The 20,804-nt window shown below is 45.1% G+C and overlaps 1 protein-coding gene across 1 annotated transcript in view; it reads left to right on the top strand.

Annotated features, from left to right (window-relative positions):
• The window catches only part of LOC108159179, a 49,757-nt gene that overhangs the window by 25,819 nt on the left and 3,134 nt on the right, over positions 1–20,804 (top strand). Inside the window, exons 3-13 of the mRNA XM_017292228.2 lie at positions 9,453–9,588; positions 13,423–13,631; positions 13,700–13,944; positions 15,467–15,539; positions 16,059–16,210; positions 16,274–16,481; positions 16,545–16,675; positions 17,253–17,406; positions 17,546–18,334; positions 19,548–19,847; positions 19,989–20,389. Of these exons, the coding sequence (XP_017147717.1) occupies positions 9,453–9,588; positions 13,423–13,631; positions 13,700–13,944; positions 15,467–15,539; positions 16,059–16,210; positions 16,274–16,481; positions 16,545–16,675; positions 17,253–17,406; positions 17,546–18,334; positions 19,548–19,847; positions 19,989–20,389 (2,798 nt within the window). The remainder of the gene's footprint in view (positions 1–9,452; positions 9,589–13,422; positions 13,632–13,699; positions 13,945–15,466; positions 15,540–16,058; positions 16,211–16,273; positions 16,482–16,544; positions 16,676–17,252; positions 17,407–17,545; positions 18,335–19,547; positions 19,848–19,988; positions 20,390–20,804) is intronic.

The raw sequence follows: 20,804 nt of genomic DNA, 5'->3' as shown, positions 1-20,804 counted from the left end.
ATTAGCAATTATAAAATATTTAAATTACTTGGTAAGTGAATGATCTTTTTGTGTTTGACTGCCAAACTTTTTCTCCCACTCTCCACTCTCCCTTTCTCTACCATTGCTCTCTTCAGAAGTAACTCTTATTGGAATATCATTACGAACGCCGGCAGCAGCAGAGCAGAGATTCGTGGAAGCAGGTGGAAGTGAGGAAATAGGAAGCAAGGCAGCCAGAAATGCATGTGAAAGAAGAACTAGAAAGATGGAGTGTAAAAAAAACAAGCAGGAAAAGCAAATTTAATGCGCGTGACAGTTCGGGGGTGGCTTTGGGCTCAGGGCCTTGGCTTTATTATTATTTCTTTGATGCTGACAAGTGCCGCCCGCTCCCCCGCTCTCTCAACAACAGCAACTGTTGTGGATGATGTTTCTGTGTTTGCTATTTTGTTCTTTTGTGGATCGCGTGGTAGTTGTTTCTCTTGGATTCTGGATGCTGTTTTGACTTTTGCTGTTGCGTTCCCCCGTGCTCTCTCGGGCGTACGCCGCCCATTCATGGGGCCCCTAAGTGGCTGAAATGTTTTTGTGCGACATAATTAATGATCAACAAATTCCCCTGACATTTTGCTTTCATTTGAAGTTGACGCACGCACACAGCGAAAACCGGGAAAACTGAAACCAAAAGTTAAAACTGTCCAAACACGCATACCACGCCCCCGCCTCTCCCCCACACTCCACACTCCTGCTGCCTATTGATCATGAACCACTACATACATATATACATACATACATCCCTCAAGTCATGATCCACTGCGCTGCGGCTGCCGCTGCTGCGTTCCAGGGAATTCCCATTCCTATGCTGCGCTCTCTCTGGTGGCTGCTCTCCTCTCCGCCTCCCGTCTCCCGTCTACTGTTTCGACAGTGAAATGATTTTGAGTAATTTATTTTATAGTCGCGCTGAAGTATTTATTATTTGGAAAAGCGCCGAACAATGCCATGATTAATTTTGTGCTCGCTGCCCCTCACTGCGCGCGTGGATGTGGAGCAAGTGGAAGACCGCACTCCCTCTATTCTGTTCCCCCCCTTCCCAGCTCCCCTCTCCTCTGACAAACTAATCCCTTGGAAATTCCTTGCGGCCACGTCTCTCCCCCGCTCGTTGTCTTCCTTGGTGTGCCATTGATTGCCGAAAATTTGTGGGTTGCGTCTGCTGCTGCTTCTCTTCGCCAGCTGGTATCGGGTATCACGATTTTGAGCAAATGTTTGGCACCGCAGAGAAGAAAGGGTATTGGTATATTTGAACCGTTGCCTGCCATGCAATACCTCTGCTGCTCTCCTGCTCTCCCGCTCTTGTACTCCCACTCTGTTTTGCATTTTTTGTGTGAGTCTCTCTCTTGTAGCTGCGCGTTATTTATTCGATTTGATTTCTCCATCGTTCCTCTCCTTCCAGGCAAAACATATTGCGGCAAAGTGGCCTTTGTATCGGAGCTACTCCTCCCCCTCCCCCTATCCATATCATCCAGTTCTTTTTCGTCCTGCCTTTGGGCTATAATTCAGAATCAATCGTTATGGTTTTGGCAGCTTGCAAATTTTTGCTTTATTATATCATATTAATTTTATGAGTCTTGTTTTTCCTAAACCAAGACCCCCCCACCTTCCTTACTCCCCCTACCACGTGTTTGGTATCGTTTTCTCGTTGGTTTATTGCATTTAAAAGATATTTTTCATATCCCATGTAGCCTCATATTGGGGCATGCCCCATAGCAGCACCACAGAAAAGGAAAGGAAAACAAAGGAAACGAGAAAAAGTTTGCTAAATTTCCTAAAGTCATGCAAACATTTTTTACATATATCGATTTTTTCGCCTCAGAAGAGAATGAAGCCCGCACGGGGGAAAGGCACAGGGAGGCCTTGGTGTGGAGGAGGGTGGGCCAGGACTTGTTATGACAGGCTCAAATTGGGTGCTATCAAAATTATATATTATTTTGCATAATATCTTCTTTGGCTTCGGAGTGGAGTATATCTAGGATAGGTAATTTGATGCGGCATGAATTTCGTGTGGCACAACGATTAGGCTGCCACAGAGCCGCCCCCCTCTCTCCGATGGTTGCACTTCTCTTAAAGCGAATTTAAGTGATGGAAACTTTTTTGGCCCAAGAAGCGGCAGCACTTAAGCACTCCGATAGTCTCCGATAGAGCTTTGTCAGAGGTGAGAGAGCGGGTGGGAGTGCGACTGGCAGTGGATTGGGAGAGCGCGAATGGAAGTATTAGTGGGAGAGCAAGGCAGCAATGGGAGTGCGAGTGGGAGAAGAGCAAAAGAGAGTGCCTGATGGAACAATGCAGTTGTTCTTGGTGGCCCGTCTCCTAATGCAGTCTGAAAGCTTCTCCTTTTGGCAGGGCGCGACCGAGTGCACGAAGTAAAGGCTCCGTCTGCTTCGTGAAAGAGAGGCGAAGGCGGCAGTGATAATAATTCCATTTTGACTTTCTGAGTCTTTGGCTCTTTGAGTGTTTGAACAACAAAAGAGAGCCAGAGCACTTCCTTGCCGTAGAGAGCGAGAGAGCGAGACAGACATTTATGACCCTCCCCATAAACACGTGTAAATCCCTTTCATTATGGAAAAGTCACGATTTCCCGTGTCAATATCGTAAAAAGGAAAGGCAAGAACTACAACTGAAACTAAAACCTGGGAAAAACTGGGAACACTTACCAAAGGGCACACACGGCCACAAACCATAGCATAACCATTCCGTGCATTCCGCCCGACGTTTTACCGACATTTCGACTTCTTCGAACATTCCCTTGGATCTTCATTGAGCAATAAAATCGAAATCTAATTGTTGCTCCCACATAATGGAAAGGTCTGGGATTCCTCTATCTATCCGTCGAGATATCTCTTGTATCTGTCCCGAATATCCGACCTCCCCCACCCCCCTCCCCATTCGGTGCACTCGATTACCCCCGAGGAACGATCTAATCACTTTGAGTGATGGCTTAGGTGAAGGCGACTCCGTCTACGACAACGACAACGACTACGGGTATCTGCATCTGTTGTATCCATCCGTGTCCGAGTCCGGTTATCTATCGCCGTGTGCGTGCGTGTTCTGTTTGCATTTCCACAAATGTCAACAAAGGCGAATGCACTCTGACGTTCTACGAGTGGACTGGACAAGAGGTAGAGGGGAGACGGGATACACCTCAAGGGGGCGCTGCATTTGATGGACAGCGAAGCGAATGCGATAAGTGCAACCGTCTCCAACTCCCACTCCACCTCCGCCTCCTTTCAATTTCTAATTCACTTTCGGGTTAGGTGCATGCCACTGCCTAGGCCCCCCCCTTTACTGGGGGTGGAGCACCCATTACCGTAGCCAAGTAATCCATCATAAAATTAGTTTTGCTGCCACAAATGCAAAGAGTGGGAGATTTTTCAACCAAGATTATGGGAAAAACGTTAAGCCACTCGTCGGGGAAGTGTTTGTTATAAATAATATAACTATATTAGCCCGAGGGCGGGGGGCGGGGGCGCTGAGGAGTCAGGGTTACATAAATATTAATATAGAGAAATATTTAAGGTACCTGTAAGGTTATGCTTTTGGGCAGGCAATGGACGGCCGTCGTGTGGCGGATAGATGATGTGGGTCGGACACGCCATCGAAGCGGCAGGTGAGGGAGGAATTTCGAAGGGAAGTTCTAGAAAAGACTGATTGGGGGATAAAATAGAGCGAGGGAACTTCTCAGACGTCTAAAGTTGGTCAAAATTACAGGGTCTTACTTGAAAATCACTTAAACGAGCTTAATCGACGGTTTTTTCGATAGTATATGATCATTTTAGGGGCACTTTATCAGAACTTCAACATTCATAAAGTATTTTATAATAATTCGTACCATTTTCTGTAGGAAATTCTATTAAAAAAGGCTCCAAAAAGAGACCCTCAAGGGAACACCAGGCACAGACAGAGACAGAGACAAAGATAGGGAGAGCTAATCTAATGAAAATCTAATGAAATTACTCAGAAACAGAGACGTTAATGGCCATATTTTCCATATTTTACAACTTCCTGTGACGAAGAAATAACAAAAGAACTTTATTAGGCAGGCAAAAAGGCAGTTAGGGGCAGAGTGGGAGTGGGAGTGGGATGGATATCGAAAAAGAACATTATGGAAGCTGTCCGGGGCTAATTTCGGACTTAATTTAGGTGAGCCTGTCACAGCCCCCCTACCATACCCCCACACTCTGGGGCCAAAGGCAATCGGCAATCGTATTATTGGCATTATGACTACCTCTCCGCCCCCCATCCCACATTAATATACTCCATGCCCCAACATGGGGCAACATCAGCAGCAGAGGCAACAGCAATTTCAACTTCCGCCTACGACATTTTGATGGAGGCGCCTAAAATTCAACAAAAGCCGCCTGCAGGAAATATTAAAGCACAAATCGACGACAACGACAACGACTAAAGCTGTTGACTTGACCAGCAGGGGCTGAGGAGGGGGCGTGGCGCTAGCCATACTTGAGTCGGGTCATAAATGGACGGTCGCTCGCAAATTGTCATTGGTCACGTGCAGATAGAGAGGGGTGTGGGGGGGAAGAGCCAGTGCCCAAGAGACAAGCGTCAGGCGGTGCGGCGGGGTAACTGGTGGGAGGCAGGGACAGAGACTTTGTTGCTGTTGTTATATTGGAAAATATAGAAATAAAGGGAACACAAAAAGAAACGACACAAAGGAAGTAAATGCTTAGCAAATCGAAGCATTTAATACCCTTGCAGATTGAGAGATACTATGGGATCTGTACGATCTGCGGGATATATGTTAGGGATACGATGCAGAAATTCATGAATATGCATTTTATGTTACTCCGAAATTACTCCGAAAATTACTAAATTACTCAGAATTTCCGAAAGTACTCCGAGGTTTCCGAAATTTCACCTTATAATGTCCGAATGTACTCCGAAATTACTTCGAATTTCCAAAATTACACCTTATTAACTCCGAATATACTCCGAAATTACTCCGAAAGGAGAAATTAATATTTCTAGCATTAGATTATGTTTTCTTCAGATACAATATATATTTTTATTACAAAGATTGGATTTTTTACCAACCATTCCAGCTATACGATATAGAAAAGCTTCTATGCAACGTATAAAACATTTCAAGATCCCTGAAACGATTTAGCCCGATATCCTTAAAATTAAAACCTTTATTGGCAAAAAACTTTGCTCAAAATCGTAATACCCATACCCCAAAAAAGGGTATCCAATATCAAAGAAAAAACATTTTACGACAATTGCCGTTGCTGTTGCTGTTGCTGTACTTTTTGTAGCCACTGTTGTGGAAATTGTTGTTGCTACTGTTGCTGATGGCGTCATTTGAGTCATTGGCAATTTGTCGTCGTCAATTGTTAGCCGAATTGCCGTTTGCCGCTGTCGCCCATCGTTCAGGTGTTGGCCAGGGTCTCCGGCTGTCAGAGCCAGCTCTGCTCTTAGTGAAGAATTGACACACACGCCCGCCACATTTCATTCCATTTATAGATATTGTTGTGCGAGTAGTTCTGCCGCCTCCCTGCTGTTCGAAAGAAAGCATAAACATTTCGGATTTGATTTATTTACTGATGTATAGGCGAGCGTTTTTCTTCGTTTTTTTTCTTCATTCTATTATGCCATTGTTTGGCGCCAGGAAGAAAGCTTCAAAGATGCAGCCCACTGTGTGCTTTCTCCCAGAGCGAGACGCCCCCCCTGCGGCGTCGAACAACAAATGATCTGAATAATTACCTCATCGACATGCAGCTTGGGCATCGCTTGAGGCGATTGTCAAAATATTTTCACAGTTGCAGGCAAAACAAATAAATAAATCAATAACTTCGGAAGGAGATCGATGGCTCGCGTTGGATGCAAATGCAGGGATGACGGATGGACTGGATAATTGTTTGGGTTGGGGGCCGGGCCACTTGGCCTGTTGTTTGTTTTCACAAATCTTCTAAATGAGCTCTCCGAATGGTTGTGCACCCGGGGGGCATGCAACTGGGCTTAATGTGGGTGCGGGGATGGGGCAGAAAATGCAATGGAATTCGGAGTGGGATTCGTATTTCAAGGAAAGAGTTTAAGTGCATTTCGGTTGTGGGTTGAGTAAATATACAAGGAAATATATTCTAAGTTACTCCGAATTTACTCCGAAATTACTCCGAAATTGATCGGATATATTTCCGAAAGCTTGCCGTATTATAATGCTTCAATATATTTGAGTAGCAAAGACATTTGCACAATTTACTCCGAATATCATATAAATAGTGGCTAGAAAGGTCTTAAGATCTACTCCGAATCTATGATTATTACTCTAAAATTCTCCTAAAACTGAAGAACACCCTGGAATTACACACAATATGCTTGGAATCCTCCAAATTCTACTCCGAACCCACTCCTTAATCACTTTTATTCCTTCGAATTGTCAAAATCGAATGGATTTCATCTGGAAGATAACTCCCTCAACAACTTCAAAGATTGAACATTTTATAGAGAATTTCCAAGAACATCGAATGCACTCCGACCCATTGGGCATATGACATATGATTCCCATGTTCCACGAACTTGAATGAAATTTTCGTTGGTTCATAAATTGAGTCCCCGGCCGCCGAGGACTGCAAGAGCCTCGTATCTCTCTCTCTCTCGCTGTGTTTTTGACAGGGAAAAAACGGGAGGGGCGAGAAACAAGCAAACAACTTGGTCATATCATGTTGACGCCCACATTAAGTGGCACAATTATGAGGCGACAACATCGGGGCCACGGAACGAACAACGAACATCTTGCCACGTCGCTTCGTTGCTTCGTTGGTTTCTGGCCAGGCGGTCGCTTGCCTCAATGCGATGTTCCGCTTAATTATAGAATACATGAGCCGGGAAATTTGTTGCATGCACCATTAGCAGCCAAATGTCCATCAGTCAGCCAACAGATCCAACGAAATTTGTCAAAATATTTCCCCGCCAATAAAAATAGAAATCAGAACGGCACTTAAATGCACTTCCCCAGCCAATGGCCCTCTCCTCCCTCTATCTGTCAGAGTCGACGGCGGCGATCATTCAATCAATATCAATCCATCCAATTCGGAGCGTGTGACAATAAATCTCTTGGGAGGGTCAGAGAGGAGCCAAAAAATCAAACAGATCGAAATAGATCACAGCATTCTGATTCAGAATCGATTGCAAAAGTTCAGCGTCATTTGTTGTGCGTCTGTGAACATTTGTTCGGATGATTGCAATTAGTAATTGAACTCTTTCTCTATAGCGAAGGGGGTGATCCATTTGTATCTGTAACTCATTTCGTTGCTCGTCGCCTAATCGCTTTGATCTGTTGACCCAAATCCAAATCGAAATTCCATTTTCATTTTCATTGCGGTGCCATAACAAATTGCATTTGGGGCCCTCAATGAATTATATCATTCATCCGATTACCAATTGCTTCGCGTCGCGTCGGTTTGGGGCTTTATTTTTTTTCTTTTTCTGTGGCGCCTCTCGAAGCCCTCTCGGGGGCCAAGGGCCCTTAATTTGTTTAAGTGTGTTTATGCATATCGCTGGAGGAGGATTGCGATTGCCTAATGGCAAATGTTACTTATGGCTCGGAAATCCGGAAACGCTAACGAACGGGGCAGCGAGGAGTGAGTGGCAGGAACGATCGACATTTTGGGGCATGCCTGGTCTGGGGGTTTCTCATTAAGAAATTCTTGTAATTGTATTGGGCGAGAAACCGCTTATGGGATATTTATGGTTAATCCAATACCATGTCCAATTGCAGGCACACATGTCGAGGCTGTTCCTTCGGATCTAATTTATACTAATATTTATTACTAGCTCTCTATGCTTTCTTGTTTCTACGCTTCGCATTTCATTCCCTTCTAGATATATTCCTGTTACTTCTTTCCATTCCCATTTAAATGTTGGTATAATTCCATTCGGATCACTGTTTCATTGCCATTAAATTGCCTACTGATTATATTTCTACTTTTTTTCAATTTCATTATCGTATCATTGTTGTTTTATTCCCATTCCATTCCCATTTTATACGCATTCTATTCTGATTTTCTTCCCATTTCATTCCCATCTCAATATATGCCTGTTCTTTCCTTCCATTCCCATTTCAATGTTGTCCATTCGTATCCCTGTTTCATTTCCATTGAATTCCCTTCTCGTTAAGTTTCTGTTGCATTCCAACTTTTGTTTCTTTATCATTATTGTATTATTCCAATTCCATTCCCAATTTACATGCTTTCCATTCATATTTTCTTTCCATTTCATTCCCTTTTCAATATTCCCATTGCATTCCAATTCATTTACTATTCCCTTAAACTCTCATTCCGTGCCCTATTCACATTTTAATCCCACTCTACATCCATTTCCCTTCAACAACAACAATTTCAATCCATTTATGTGCCATTCAGTCCATCATTTAATTTACATTAATTAGCTTAAAAAGCCACCATTTCCTATATCCTCTATTTGCCAGATGCCACATATCCCCAAATCGGGTAATAATTTACCCGTCAATCATTAAAAAGTCCCCCCCATTAAAGGAATAAAAATGCATTAAAATAATTGAATTTCGTTGCCAAAAGAGCGGGAAAGAGAGCGCCAGAAAAGGAAGAAGGTTCCACAAGAGCGGGGAGAGCGGAGCAGCTAATCTAGATAAAGTATTGATTAATATTTTGGAAAGGCATTCATTCAACATAAACGTTCATGGGAGCGGAGTGGCTGGCATGCCACATATAGGCACGTACGACAACGCCCTGCTGTTGGTGTTGCAATACGAAATATGGAAAATATAATTTGTATAATTACAATGCCTTTTGGTAGTACCAAATACACATACCAATCGCTCCACGACACCCAGAAAGAGGCAACACCCTGAAGTGGAATGGTGGAAGAGCAGCCAGCGTGAGGTCTCCATGGACGTGTCACGCGCCCATCTCCAGAGGGGGGCTGCACAACTAATTGAAGCTCCAGGTTCCCCCCCCCGCGCTCCCCTGGGCCGAGAGGCACGCACAGCGCCGTGCCATCGCATGGCATGCCATCGATGTTGATGGCTGTGGAGGCGCCACTCGCTGTGAGGTGACACTGCTACGACGTTGTCTGCGATGATGATGTCTCCATGTTGGAATCCGCACAATGCGACTGTTGTCGTCTCCAACAAACCCTTTCAGCGACGACTGTGGGGCTCTTATCATCAAAGGGAAATCAAGCTGTCAGTCAATTTATAGTTTTGTCCGTACACAAAGGTACACGGAGCAAGAGAAGGGGGGTCCAGGGTCAGGTCAGAGTTCACATATTTCAATTAAGTGAAGCCACAACCCCCGAAAACAACACGATAATAGCACATCCAAAAGTCCAGAGAAAGAGGGGATGCTCCACATTAAAAATATATACTTTATTTGTAGATATACGTGCTTGTACCATTTGCTAATATCTATATACATTTTCGTATCTTTTTGCAGGACCCCTATCGGAGGTACTCACTGCCGTGGGCTCGGAGGTGGCGCTACCCTGCGATCTGCTGCCGGGGACAATGATTGCGGACAAGGTCCAATTGGTCATCTGGTATCGTCAGGGCAATGTGAAGCCCATCTATACGTAAGTAGAAGACTTAAGAGAACATCTTAAGAGTTCATCTATTAGGAAGTAGAAAATGTAGGAGTGAAAAATGAATGAATCTCTGGCTTCCCTTGTGAATCTTAATTATACCTTCGCCATGGAATAGACTTTACAATTTCCCTCCCTGTATGTACTTTTATCCAAGAAATAAGCTTCAAAATTCCCCTCCCCGCCGGCCCCCCAAATCTCTTTTAAAATATGCCCCAAATCCCCTTTACTCAATTTCAAGAATTTGAAACACCTTCCCTGTCGGCTCCCCCATGAGATTATTGCACAGTAACACCCCTCTAAAGTGTCAGCTAAATGAATTTCACTTAATATTTTGTTTAGCCAAATACCCAGAAGGAATACGGTTTCGATTCCATTGGGAATTTCAGCCAATTATGAATCGAACGTCTCAGTATTGGATGTAGAGAGGGGCAGAGGTCTCATTATAAATTCTATTAACGTGAGGCATTTATGTTGAATTTGACGATATAAACATTATTTACACAGAAGAACCTACCTACGTGCACCGATGGAAGGGGGGCGAGGGGTGTGGGCTCTCTATACTCGTTCCCCCCCCCCCCCCCCTCCCCCCTTAACCTGGTTCCTAAACAATTTTTAACAAGCTCATCATCAGGGAAGGGAAACGAAAAAGCGAAGAAAATACTCGGTATTTTGTAAGGCAGTGGGCCAGGAAATGTCACAAGGTTGGTGGGCTGAGGGACTGGGGGGGGGTGAAAGGTGATTGTGGGAGAGGGTGAACATGTGAGTGAGTGATGGTATAGGGTGCACAGGCGAAAGGTTAGGGGGTGTGGCAGGAGGCACACAGAATTGGTAGATAGGTAACATTACATATAGCCACTGACTGGCTGACTGGCTGATTGGCAGCGCAGCAATTCGGTTCAAAGGTCGCTCGTTGGCAACTCACTTTTTATATTATTTTTGTGTGTGCTTCCCTTTGCCATTTTCCAGGAAAAGCCAACAAGGCAGAGAGCTTCAACGAAGAAAGCAGACAGATGCGCAATAGACCAGAAATTGATTTTTTTTGTATTTTATTTTCCATTCAATTTATTTCTTTTTTTCTTTGAATGAGTCGCGAGCTTCTAGATGCTTTGAATACCCTTAAAGATGCAGCTTTTCTCTGACAGAATTTTCTAGAATTTTTCCTCGAAAAATCGTTCCTCTTTTGCCTAATAAACACTTGGACTCACAGACAATGCCCTCTTTAAAGGGTATGTACCGAAAAATCGATGGAGGTCGTCAAGTCAAAGTGTCAATGCGCACGCTGGAGGATGTGCATTCATGTGGTCCACAGTGCGACCTCGCTGGCGGCGATTGCAATTACCACAGCCAGTCGAACGTGAGAGGGAAATGGTGGAAAAATGTGCGGCGTTGGGTGGGGAGGTAGCGGTAGCCGCTTTCAGCTTTTATGACGGCATAAAGTTGGGGTTTATGCAGATATCTCCACCTCTCGGTTTGTATACTTTCCACCCGCCCGCATTTCTTTATTGTTTTCCATCAATTTTAATTTGCTTTTTCTACACTTCATAAATTTTCTTCTCTTTCTGTTTCTGTGTCTGTTGTGGTTCTCTTTGCGTGCTGGAAATTTCAATATGGCCAAAAACGCTCTGGCAAAAGGTCGAGAGATTAATTGCATGAGAAATTTGTTTTCCAATTGCCATGGATAACCCATGGGATAACCTTTCGCCTCTTGTCTTTTGCCCCTCATGCAGCAAGGTATGCTTTCTTCTCTCTCTCTCTCTCTCTCGCTCCCACTTCTTGGAACATAATTTAATTATCTTTAAAATCCATTAGCAAATATCCCATCCATCTTGTGCCACTTAATCCCGTGTTCCATTGTTGTCTTTGGCTTTTCGAGTGCATTTCTCAATGTTTTTTTGTGGGCTCCAATGATAAATCATCCCGAGAGAGCCCAGAAATGGGGGACCCCGTGATCTGATCTATTCAAAATGTGAGATAATCTGTGGCGATAATCGTGTAAAGTTTTCACAACTGAACTTTAACTGGATTCTCTTTTTTTTAAAGAACAGATTTTTCCCATTACTCAGTGCGAGGGAATTTCAGAGAGAATTTAAAATGTTTCCATGTGGATGGATTTTTATCACCCAAAAGTCACCAAACGAAATTTTAATGCTAAAGCAACTTAAAGCCACAAAAAAACACCCAACGAAAGCAAAAAAACAACAACAACAACATTTAATTCTCGTGGAAAACAAAGTGAAACAAAAAGTATACAAATGGACATATAAAAAAAAAATGAGAATCCGCTTAAGCCGCAAGGCGAAACAGAACAGAACAAGCGCTAAATTGATCAATTAATTTATCGAATTACAAAACGGAAAATGGAAAATGGAAAAGTGCACTTCTACAGACTTTACGCAATGGCATTAACTATCGGGAAAAAGCAAAATAATTTCCCATGTTTTCACTCAAAGGTTTAAATCCAACCAGAAATAAAGTTTCTTCCAATTAACTCGGAAAATGGTCAACAAAAGTGCTGAAAAAATGAACAAAATAAAGAAGAAATGGGGATAGTCCGACTAAAGGATACCCTGTTTATTGTGATGGCTATAGCTTCAGAAAATATGATGAAATAGATAGTTTGGTTGACATTTATGAAGAGTTTCTTCTTGATTCTTACTCAAAAATTATTTTAATTACGGAAGGGACCACTCCCTCCCTTTCGGGTCTTATTCATACTCTTGAACTGAACACCCAACCAATCACAACGAAGCCAGCTGTTGACTGAGCAAAAATAAGTCCCGAAAAGAGAGCGCGTTGCGTGAGTGGATTTTTTGCCTTTCTCGATTGCCATCCACAAAGACAATACACCCCCACGTTCTGTACACCCAATGGGTATACAAAAATGTATAAAAAAAGAGAATGAAAACCAATTTAGATGTGACCATTTAAAAATTCTAAAAAAAAGTCAGGGAATAAAAAAAAAAACGAAAGCCAAATGGAAATCAAAAGTTCTGTAAATGCATTTAACGATTTAGCTGGCAGATAGAGGGGAGCCTTGGGGGCTCCGTTGACATTTAATGCGGCACTTTGTCAAAATGCATAGAACACAGAGGGCCATAAAACAAAAAAAACGCCCGACTTGGCCATAACAATAAAAACAAAGTTGTCTTTCGGCGGCCATTGGCTGCACTGTATCTGGTCTCTGGAAATACGTATGTAGTTGTTGTCGGCCCCAAGGCGAAAGCTAATTAAGTATTCTATTTTTAGTGGATACCCTGGATTTGACACACATTTCACTGGTTGTCCGTCGCTGTCTCCTCAATTGTTTGAACAATAAAATCAATGAACCAATGGCCCAATGGCCCAACACAATTTTGGCCCGGCCCTTGGAGAACGCAAGGTGTGTTTTTGTCTAAAACGTGTCAAAAGGGCTCTTTTATTGGGGAACTCAATTTTATGTTCAATTAATTGTCGGAGCATGGCGATAGAAGGTTTATTTGAGGGAAGGGAGGAGGCCTTGAGAGGGAATGTTAACAAAGAAATTTATACTGCAATTTATTGGGGTTTTCTTTGCTGAACGATTTGGCCGTTACTCATTCTCCTTTGCACATCATTCCTTGGTTCTATCAGTGATTGGCGAAGCTCTCTTCATTCAATAAATATATTCACTCCTTGTCATAGTTCTCTTAGGTTCTGTCTATGTTTTCCTAGGGTTTTCTCTAGGAACTTCTTTGAGTTAATTTTGAAGATAGATTCCAAGACTCTCCATAGTCCTGCAGTTGTTTTCTTTCCTTCCACTGGTTCTGCATTTGATTAAATTATGTGTTTCCCTTAATTCCGCAGCTTTGATGCCCGCGGACGACCCCTGCATCAGGCCATACCCTGGGCTGATGACACGGTGTTCAACAAGAAGGCCCACTTCCACTACGACACAAATCCGCCCGCACTGCGCATCAAGAATATCCAGACTGTGGACGCGGGTCTCTACAAGTGCCGCGTGGACTTTCACAAGTCACCAACACGGAATTGGCGCATCAATGTGACAGTTCTAGGTGGGTACCCCCGTCCTCTCCCCCCTCCTCAGGAGTGGCATAACTAACTGACATCTTCCCCAATGTAGTGCCACCCACACAGCTAACGATACTGGATCATCACGGGGCCGAGATACGCGACCAGACAGCGGGGCCCTACCTCGAGGGCGATAGCATCGACTTGACGTGTCTGTCGAGCGGTGGAGTGCCACCGCCGAGGGTCTCGTGGTGGCGCGAACATGCCCTCATCGACGACTCCTTTCAGGTGCTGCCCGACGGCTCGGTGCGCAATGTCCTGCGCCTGAAGAACATCCAGCGGAAGGATCTATTGACGGTAAGTGACCTCTTCGGGTCAACTGGCCTTTGTTGCTGGCGGCCTACTCCGAATATCGTAAGCCATATTTACGGCTCTCGCTCTGAATGGAACAAAGCCTTCATTCTCGGCTAGCACAATGCTCTCTCCTGGTCCCAGAGCACCGCTGGCCATTTATTTTCGGTGTGCCACAATGAAAAGCGGCCACCATTAACGACAGCGGTCCGTGTGGCAAGCGGGACCGCCACGACCGCACAATGACTAATAGAAATCAAATGCAACTGCCTGCATTCCCTGGGTGGCTTGTGGTTGCCCTCTCTCTCCTCTCTCCGCTCTGTGTTCTGTTTGGTTCTGTTGATTCTAAGCGGATTTCCCTCGGGGTCCATGTAATGAACATTATTGTTGTGCCGCACTAATCCCACCATTCAGATGCGCTTGCTCCTGCCCCGACCATACATCCAGTAGGCCTGCCCACCATCTTTTGTGTCCAGGGATTGGAATCACTTGAATGCTGGTCATGTAATACCAAAAGTTATTGGCTTAAACCTCGGACGGTTGAATGGACACTGTGAAGAGGTGGAATATCACGAGACATAAAGATAAGTGGAGCATAGAGATGACAAATTCGAATGTATTCTAGTGGCTAAAACCCATTAAAAAAAATCTTAAAACCAGAGAAAATCTATCAATGAACTGAAAACAGTTGGAATATTGATGGACGATGATTGAGTGATGCTGTTTTGGAAATTAAAAGTGGAATAACCTCGGTGAAATATCTTCAAATGAATGTTATAAGTGGAGTATCGTTAATAGAACAATGATATGCTAGTACCGTCATGCATATCTATAAAATGGTAATTAAAGCATAACAATTTGAAAACACTGTATAAACGAACCATAAATCAATTATTAACCATCAAATTTGATTGCTTTCGATTGGGAGTCAATCGATTCAAATGGAAAACAGACAACGCAAGAACCGTTCGAGATTAATAAACACCTAGAGAGGCACTTTGATGACCCTCTGGACCCCCTACCTGCCCCAATACGACTACCCTGACTATCGTACATATTGTGTAACCAAATGGAAATTAATGACCTTATTTTCCAATCGAGAAACGAGACTTGTGCTGCCCCAAAAGTTATGCAAATATTTTGATGGCTCGACAACGTTACAATTTTCGGTTTTGGCCCAATAAACTGGCCGAAATGTATATGGGCCCAAAGAGTATCGGGTTACGGGCAACCACTAATATCCAGAAAATACTCGTAGCTGGAGATGGTCGTACATTTACCAACCGTTTGTACCATTTGAACTCTTTGGTCTCAATTTCTGTGTGTCTGGCCGCAGAGAGAGAGAGAGAGAGAGAGGGAGCTTGGGGCATAATTGATTAGTCTTGGCGAGTGGTCGTGTTGCAGTAATTAGAAATAAATGTTAAGCAGCTTGATTTATCATCTCCTGATCTGTTTTATGGAATATTGTTACTACTAATTGGCAATCATTGCAATAATGTCTGTATAAATCATTGAATTCTCCCTTCAGATGTACACCTGCCAGGCCACCAATGGGCATGTGGTGCCGGCCCTCTCGAAGAAAGTAATCCTCGACTTGAATCGTAAGTTGTGTACTCTTTAAATATAATTCCATTCCTCTTCTTTTTTGGGGCTTGCCAGAGCAGGACAGTTCAAGGACAGTCAGAGGGTGGCTTGGGTGTGGGCGAGTGGGCGTGACATTTCGCATGGAAATTAATGTAATTAAAGTTTTGTGAGGACGCGCAAGGACTCACCTTACATTCATGCACATTTATGGTTATGCGGGCGACGTAGAGGTCTCGCATGATAATCGTATTGTGGGTCCCATGGCGGTTGCGGCCAATGATGGGCATAATAAAATGTGTGTCATAAATAATGAACATTTCCATAAAGGTCGCCCATATGCGCAGATGCGGCGGAAACGAGAAGCCTTGGAATATGCAGATGAATTTTGTGGGCTCTGCTGTCCTTGTGGGGCCATAACTGAATATCGTAAACTTAATCACTCGCCCGATGGCAGACCAATAGCCCAGGGGCTGCATAAAACTAATAGAATCATGTGGTGGTAACCTCTTCTAACTTTAAATATTCTCCTTTCATAGTTCCTCCGCTCAATCTGCTGCTGCAGGGTCTCAATCATGCAGTGGTGGCTGGCACTCGCACCCACGTCACCTGCACTGCCATCGGTGCTCGTCCACCGCCGCACATCATTTGGTCGAAGGCTGGACAGATCCTAAAAGGAGCCACGCAATCTGTAAGTCATCTTCATCATCATCGCTCAGATGATTCCGATAATTATGTGGAACTCTCCGCTTAGACCTCTGCTGATGGGAATACCACAATTTCGGAGCTAATGCTTATACCCGTACCGGAGGACAATGAACGGCAGGTGGTCTGCTCCATCTCCCTGAGTGCGGGCATTACGTCGCAGCAGCTCCAAGAGGGTCACACCACGGTGATGACCACGCTGGGCAATGGCAACACGGGTCTCTACCTCAAGGACTCGCGCATGCTGAACGTGACACGTACGTAGAGGTCATCAGTGCAGTAGAGGGCCCTTTGTATGCTCATTTCTCGAACATTTGCAGATGCACCCATTGTCAACCTGAATCTGGGAGCTCCTCTGGATCCGAATAATCTGCTTAAGGGATCGGATGTCTATTTGGAGTGCGATGTGAAGGCCAATCCGGCGATAACGCGTGTGGAGTGGTATCACAGTGTGAGTAGAAGATACATCTTCGTAGATCCATAGTTGAATATCGTAGATTAGGCGAAGAAAAATTAGAGCGATATCGTAAGTGAAGTGGGGAATTGCTACATGTGTATCGTAAACCGAATATCGTTACTAGAATAGAGTAAAGTTAATATCGTAGAATCAGTATCGAAAAGTTAATTGAATATCGTAAATTTATTTTAGATGTAAAAAATACAAATACGAAATTAAAAGGGAAATTGAATATCGTATGCCGAATATCGTAAATTCAATATCGTAGTTTAATAAAATAAATTTAAAATCGTAGAGCCTGTATCGAAAAGTGCATTTAACATGATTAAATAAAATTGAATATCGTAAATGAAATATTGTAAATTCAATAACGTACATAAATTGAGCATCGTAAGCCGAATATCGTAAATGCAATATCGTAAATTGAATCACGTAGAATGAACATCGTTAAGTTAATTGAATATCGAACATTTCTACTCGAAATATAAAAAACACATCCCACAACATTAACGTTATCCTTTATTCTCTCTTTTGACCTCTGACCCCGCCCGCACACTCCGCCGTCACACAGGACAAGCAACTGCACTCGTCGCGCGGGATAATCATCTCCAACCAGACGCTGGTGCTGCAGGGCATCTCAAAGTCCTCGCACGGCCAGTACTTCTGTCGGGCCAGCAACCTCCAGGGCAGCGTGTCCAGCAACGAGGTTTACTTGGACGTGAAGTGTAAGTACCACACTGCCACTCTCTGTACTCTCTCCACTCCACTCCACACCACCTCTCACTCTAACCTAACTTGACTTAACTTCAACCTGCACTTCTGTTTCGCCCTCCCACAATCTCCCTCTCTCCCTCCACCTCGTAGATCCACCCGTGTGCAAGTCGGACTCCACGATTATACGTGCAGCACTCAAGCAGACAATCAACATCACCTGCGAGGTGGACGCGAATCCACTCGATAATCTAAATTACAAGTGGCACTTCAACAACTCGCTGGAGAGTCTCATCGAGCTGCCGCAGCTCGGACCGGTCCTGCTGTCGCTGAAATCGCCTTCCGGCTCCGGACCTGGCTCCGGCTCGGACCTGGGCGGATATTATCAGCGCAGCAAGAGGAAGCACACACACGGACTGCAACGGGGACTGCTGCATGGCCGGCACGGACGCACGGCCAGCATTGTGGACATGTCGGCCGTTCGCTTCGAGGACGAGGACTATCCGGCGGTGGGGCACGAGATGGACGGCTATCAGGACTATGGCGAGGAGACGCCCTACACGCAAATGGTCTACTCCAACATGGTGCACAAGAACCATGTGGAGAACAAACAGCCCCAGCGGAAACAGCTGCCCCAGCTGCAAGGCCAGTCGTCGAGTGGCCCTGGAGGCAGCAGCGACTCCCACAGCCCTGGCCATCACGCATCCAGCTCTGCCTCGTCCGCCTCCATCCAAATGATGGAGCGCAAGCGGCTGGCCGCACTGCACAAGCAGCAGCATCATCGCCAGGCCATGACCATGCCCACCACAACTACGGCGCCCCCGCTGAACAACGTGTACAGCTACCACGTGGAGAGCTACGAGAGCTTCGGCGCCATTTCCTGCGTGGCCAGCAGCCCGATGGGCCACAGCCAGCCCTGCTGGTACCACATCCAGCCGGCAGGTGAGTTACCTGCCTGCCACTCGTGCAGCGGTTCGTAGTGGAAAGATAAAGGAAAAACCGGAACGGAAAGGCGGGTGGCCTCGGTGGCTGAAACTTTGGATACCCTGGAAGAACTACCGTTCGAATGGGAGCTATGTGGAGTAGCGACTCAGCTTTGATTGAGATTTAAAGGGACACCTATCGTTCCTCTTTGGGAGCCATTATAAGCCATGACTTCTAGATCTATCTTGCCATAGACATGGTGCACCTTTCTGCATCAATCAGAGGGTATCGGAAAGAAGAAAACATATTTAAAAATATTTAATTAATTTCCCATTGAGAGGCACATAACAAAATACCAACGCAACAGCAAACATGTTTACTCAATACGGGTTGTGGCTGTACTGGGCGGTCTGGGGTGGGGCATGCCTCGTTCTCTGGTCAGTAGATAATTGTTGCACGTAGCACGTAGCCTCACTCGTGAGGTGAGTGAATCTCTGCTTGTTATTTACATTTGGCCCACAGACTACTACTCCGCGGCACGGCATGGCACGGCGCACGGCATGGCATGGCCGTGTGGCAATTTAACGCGTTGCAATGTCGTCTCGCACGTTGCAGCATCCGCGGACAGTCCGTGCGGGGCCCGTTCATGTGAATGTCCCTGACAGCAATAAAAGCCATGTTTACCAACGCCATCTGCATGTTTGCTTCCCCTTTCGCGATTGCTGCTGCTGCTGCTGCTGCCTCTGTGTTGCACTATTGCTGCACCGTTGCAGCAAACTGCAATCTGCGCTCGGCGATAATCTGATAATCAAATGCAATAAATTGCCAGCGCACATCATTTATTTATAAAACCACCGCTGGCCATGGCCTGAAAACTAGGGAGAATTTCGGTTTTTGCGACAGCGCAGGTTGAAGGGAAAACATGAATTTCCATTTCAGGGAAACTGTCCACCTGAGGGTCAGGCACCATTTCTCGCTCTCAGCGAACGGTTGGCTGTATTAAAAGGTTTTTTGAAGCTCCATTAAAGAAATATCCTCTGCAGGATGATACAAAATGAAAGAATAAAAGATCATAGACATATTTTCATAACGAAAACAACTTCGGAAAGCTTTGGAGTCTCAAATATTTAGAGGATATGGGAATGAAGAGTATATGGAGTCCTTGGGAACCAATTTATCAAGGAAATATAATCATAACTAACACCTTCCATCGCTCTTTTCTCTTTCATAGACCTACCCGAACCGGTGAAGAACTGCACGGCCTTCAATGCCACTGCCAACTCCTTGCAAATCCAGTGCACACCCGGCTACGATGGCGGCATACCGCAGTACTTCCATGTGCAGATCTACGACGAACTGAATCGCCAGATACTCTACAACGCCTCGTACAAGTATCCGGAGTTCACGGTGAAGCGTTTGCCGAGCGATTCCGTGTTTGTCATTCGAGTGACGGCCGTGAACGCGCAGGGGCCCAGCAAGGTGGCCCACCGATTGAGGGGCCGGACGCTTTCAGCGCCTTTGTTGCGAACAGGTGAGTGTCGGTCGGGTGTCGCCACGTTGCCACATGGCCCGCTGTTGCATTGTTTTTTCAACGTGCGCTTTTTGTCATTCAATTTTTCACAATTTCCCCGTATCTGTTTTCTGTTTTCCGTTTTTCCTGTCCATGCCGCAGCCTCATCGACGGCGGTGCTAGTACAATTGACGCCGCTTCTGGGCGCCTTAGTTGGCGTCATCGCCACGTTGATTCTGGTCGCCATTTGTGTGGTGATCTTTATCAAATTCCGCAGCAAGCGAGGTCGCCGGCACGGCAATGGCGGGGATGCCACCACCACCGAGGCGGACAAGGGCAGCGCCGAGCCGCTATCCCGCAATATGGGTAGCCATTCCAGCCTGGAGGACAAAAATCCGGATGTGGTGCCGCAGGAGGCGACAAGCGAGGATGAGTTCCACCAGGAGGAGAAGGCCTTCGACCGATTGAATATGGAATCACAGCGAATTTTGTATACGCCACCGACGCGCATTAACACCGCCTCGCCGCCGCCACCATCGCTGTCGCCCACCTTCGGGAAGCAGGTGAGAATTCAAATGGGATTCAATTGTTTGGGGATTCCTCTATTCCCTACCGCTCAATCCGCTTCTCGTTTGCATATGGTGGAAGCAGAAGGGGTTTAAAGGGAGGTGGGGCCTCCTGCTAGGGTTAGAAGTTGAGTTAGTTCGAGATCTAGTATCTGTGTTAGGAAATAGATTTGCTGAAGTAAGTGTCATATGTATGTAGATATGCTTAAATACGTAGTTAAGCAGCCGTCTTGACATGACAACTACATAATGACATGTTATGAAAATAATGCAGCATACTTTCAGGCGACCATATAGAAACGTACAGAATTGAGAGTTGGAGATGTCTACCGCCTCCTGAACGGAATTTTCATTCCGTCCGTATAGAATATTCGCCTAACTTTTTCGCCCAGAACTATTACAAGAACAAAAC

This window comes from Drosophila miranda, chromosome 3 (assembly GCF_003369915.1).
Source record: "Drosophila miranda strain MSH22 chromosome 3, D.miranda_PacBio2.1, whole genome shotgun sequence".
NCBI lineage: Eukaryota > Metazoa > Arthropoda > Insecta > Diptera > Drosophilidae > Drosophila > Drosophila miranda.
Note: the sequence above shows the minus strand (reverse complement) of the source record. Positions and strands in the feature narration are given on the sequence as shown.